At 31.4% G+C, this 2500-nt stretch overlaps 1 protein-coding gene across 6 annotated transcripts in view; it reads left to right on the top strand.

Moving 5' to 3' along the window:
• Positions 1-2500, top strand: part of LOC106867506 (uncharacterized) — a 266031-nt gene that overhangs the window by 109656 nt on the left and 153875 nt on the right. For 4 of the 6 annotated variants that reach the window (XM_052975064.1, XM_052975069.1, XM_052975066.1 and 1 more), the window contains one exon: positions 821-969. In XM_052975064.1, coding sequence (XP_052831024.1) covers positions 908-969 — 62 coding nt within the window. In that variant the 5' untranslated portion in view covers positions 821-907. The remainder of the gene's footprint in view (positions 1-820; positions 970-2500) is intronic. The other 2 variants (XM_052975065.1, XM_052975068.1) reach the window with 1 other exon arrangement.

Raw genomic sequence — 2500 nt, forward strand, 5'->3', positions numbered from 1 at the left:
ATAAACGATGATGATGATGATGATGATGATGATATATATATATATATCTATATACATACATACACACACACACATATACATACACACACGTGTGTAAGTATATTTATGTAAATGTATGTATGTATGTATGTAAATGTATGTGTATATATATATATATATATATATATATATATAATATATATATATAATATATATACACACACATACACACATACATGTGTGTGTGTGAGATTATATATTGATATATTGTGCAGGTAATGTCACTGAACATGATCAATAGTCTTGTTGGGATGGGGATGTAGGCTATAAGAAGGGGAGAAAGAGAGAGGAGGACATGATGTAAGAAAAAAAGGCGTGGAGAATATGATAAAGGGAGGAATGGAAGAAGAAAATAGTAAGAAGAATTATTTGAAAAACAGTCTAGGAAAAAGTATCAGATGAGAAGTGAAGGTGAAAAATCAGAAAAAAGCACTAAAACAAATAATAAATGATGACATCATCATGTACAAAATGCAATACAAAGAAAAAGACCAAAGACAAAATAAAAAGATAACAGAAACATGTAGAAAGAAGAGAAATAACAGAAAAGAAATAAAAGATAATTGTAAAATGTTAAAGAAAGGGTGAAAGACGAGTGGTAAAGAAGAAAGGAAATACACACACACACACACAGAGTGAGAGTTGAAGAAAGTAAGAAAAGTCGACACTAAATTAAATGAAATTTAACTGTCATGTCTGACTATTTAGAAGGAGACAAAACTCACCGGGGTTTGTAGTTACATACAACAAGCAATTTAGTTTGTTATTCTTGCTTTGACAGCAGTAATAAGATGATAACCACCAAACAGTAAAGGCAGACAACAGAGACAGACTAGATGCAGATGTCAGGCAGTGATATGCCAGGAAAATGAATTCCAGATTCAAGAAATCAGTGAACATAGTTACTGAGAGAGAAGAAGAAAAGGAAAGGTAAGCTAAGCAAAAATATTTTCCAATCATATCATTCTTTACAGTTATGTTTGAATCTCGCCAAAGTTAACTTTGCCTTCCTTCATTTTGGGTAAAGTAAAGTGCCAGTCAAGTACTGGAGTCATAATGAACTATATTCTCACAAGTTTTTGGTTTGTGTTTATGATAGAAACAATTATTACTTTGCAGTTAAATCTCTGCCAAGGTCTTCTGAGGTGGAGTAGGGTTGATAAATTACAGTGAAAATTCAGGCACTGAACAGACACCTTCACCATCTAAAGGTATGGCTTTGTGCCTAGCTCATGTATTTATCAATGTTGTCATTGTTGTTGTTCATCCCCAGTTTCACAATTCAAAGGAGCCTCAAAATAATGAAAAGCATGTTTTCAATTTTTGTGAAATCTTTTTTTAACATGAGTTCTCCAAGCATTATATAGCTTATGGTCACACCAAGTCTAAATCAGGCACTATTTAGCCCTGCAAGTCAGCTCTGATCCAAAAGATTCTGCATATTGTGTTCACATTTTTCCCCCCAAAAACATACTAAATTCAGGACAACATTATTCAGAGAATCCTTCCCAACAGAAATTTAACAGTGATTATCAATCCCTTACCCAACAAAGATGAGTTAACTTGTCTTCACCCAGTTTGTCTTTTTCATAGTTCGATGAGTAAACTTGTCAAAACATATAATTTCAAAAATAGCCACAGACACATTTATATGTCAATTCTTGGCATTTTTCCTGTTTTAAAAAATTTTTTTACAAATTATGCCCAGATGTCAAGCTCAGAAGATGACAATGAGTATGAACCTTCTATTAGAAGCTTGGATGCATCAGATGAGAGTGCAAGCTTGTCTGATAATAGCTTAAACCAGTCAGGAAGGAGTCACAATATATGTGTAAACTCTGTAATGTACCTTTATGTGTAGTACCATGCTTTGAAAAATACCATATCAAATAATCATTCATAAAATGCCAGAGAAAGTAAGATGTATGGGAAGATGAGGTAAAATAAAAGATAAAATAAGTACAGTATTTTATAGACATTTACTTTTGGTTAGGAAAACTGAAAATAAGAATATATAAAAAGATTTATGAGAAGACATGCTAAAAAAAAGACTAAAATAAATGTGTAATTCTCATTTACTTTTGATGGTAAAGTTGGAAAAAAAAACAATAAATAAAAAATATGTTAAAAAATATGGGAAGATGAATTATCTCGTTTTTGTCAAAAATGGTATCTTCAAAATAAAATTTTAAGTGAAATGTTGGAAATAGATAAAAAGAAAAGTTATTTCCAAAATCAGCATTAAAAAATACTATTAAAAAGAAGCAATAAAAGCATTCGTCTGAAAATGAAACATTTTCTCCCAAAAAAGTCACTGGGGAAGGGGTTAAACACCTCAAAAGTTTTGGGCAAGAGTCTTCTTCTATACCTTCAGGTCAACGAATGCCTTGTGAATGGATTTGGTAGACAGAAACTGAAAGAAGCCCATCGTGTATATATATATGTATATATTTATGTGTGT

The sequence above is a fragment of the Octopus bimaculoides genome, chromosome 20 (assembly GCF_001194135.2).
Source record: "Octopus bimaculoides isolate UCB-OBI-ISO-001 chromosome 20, ASM119413v2, whole genome shotgun sequence".
Lineage (NCBI taxonomy): Eukaryota > Metazoa > Mollusca > Cephalopoda > Octopoda > Octopodidae > Octopus > Octopus bimaculoides.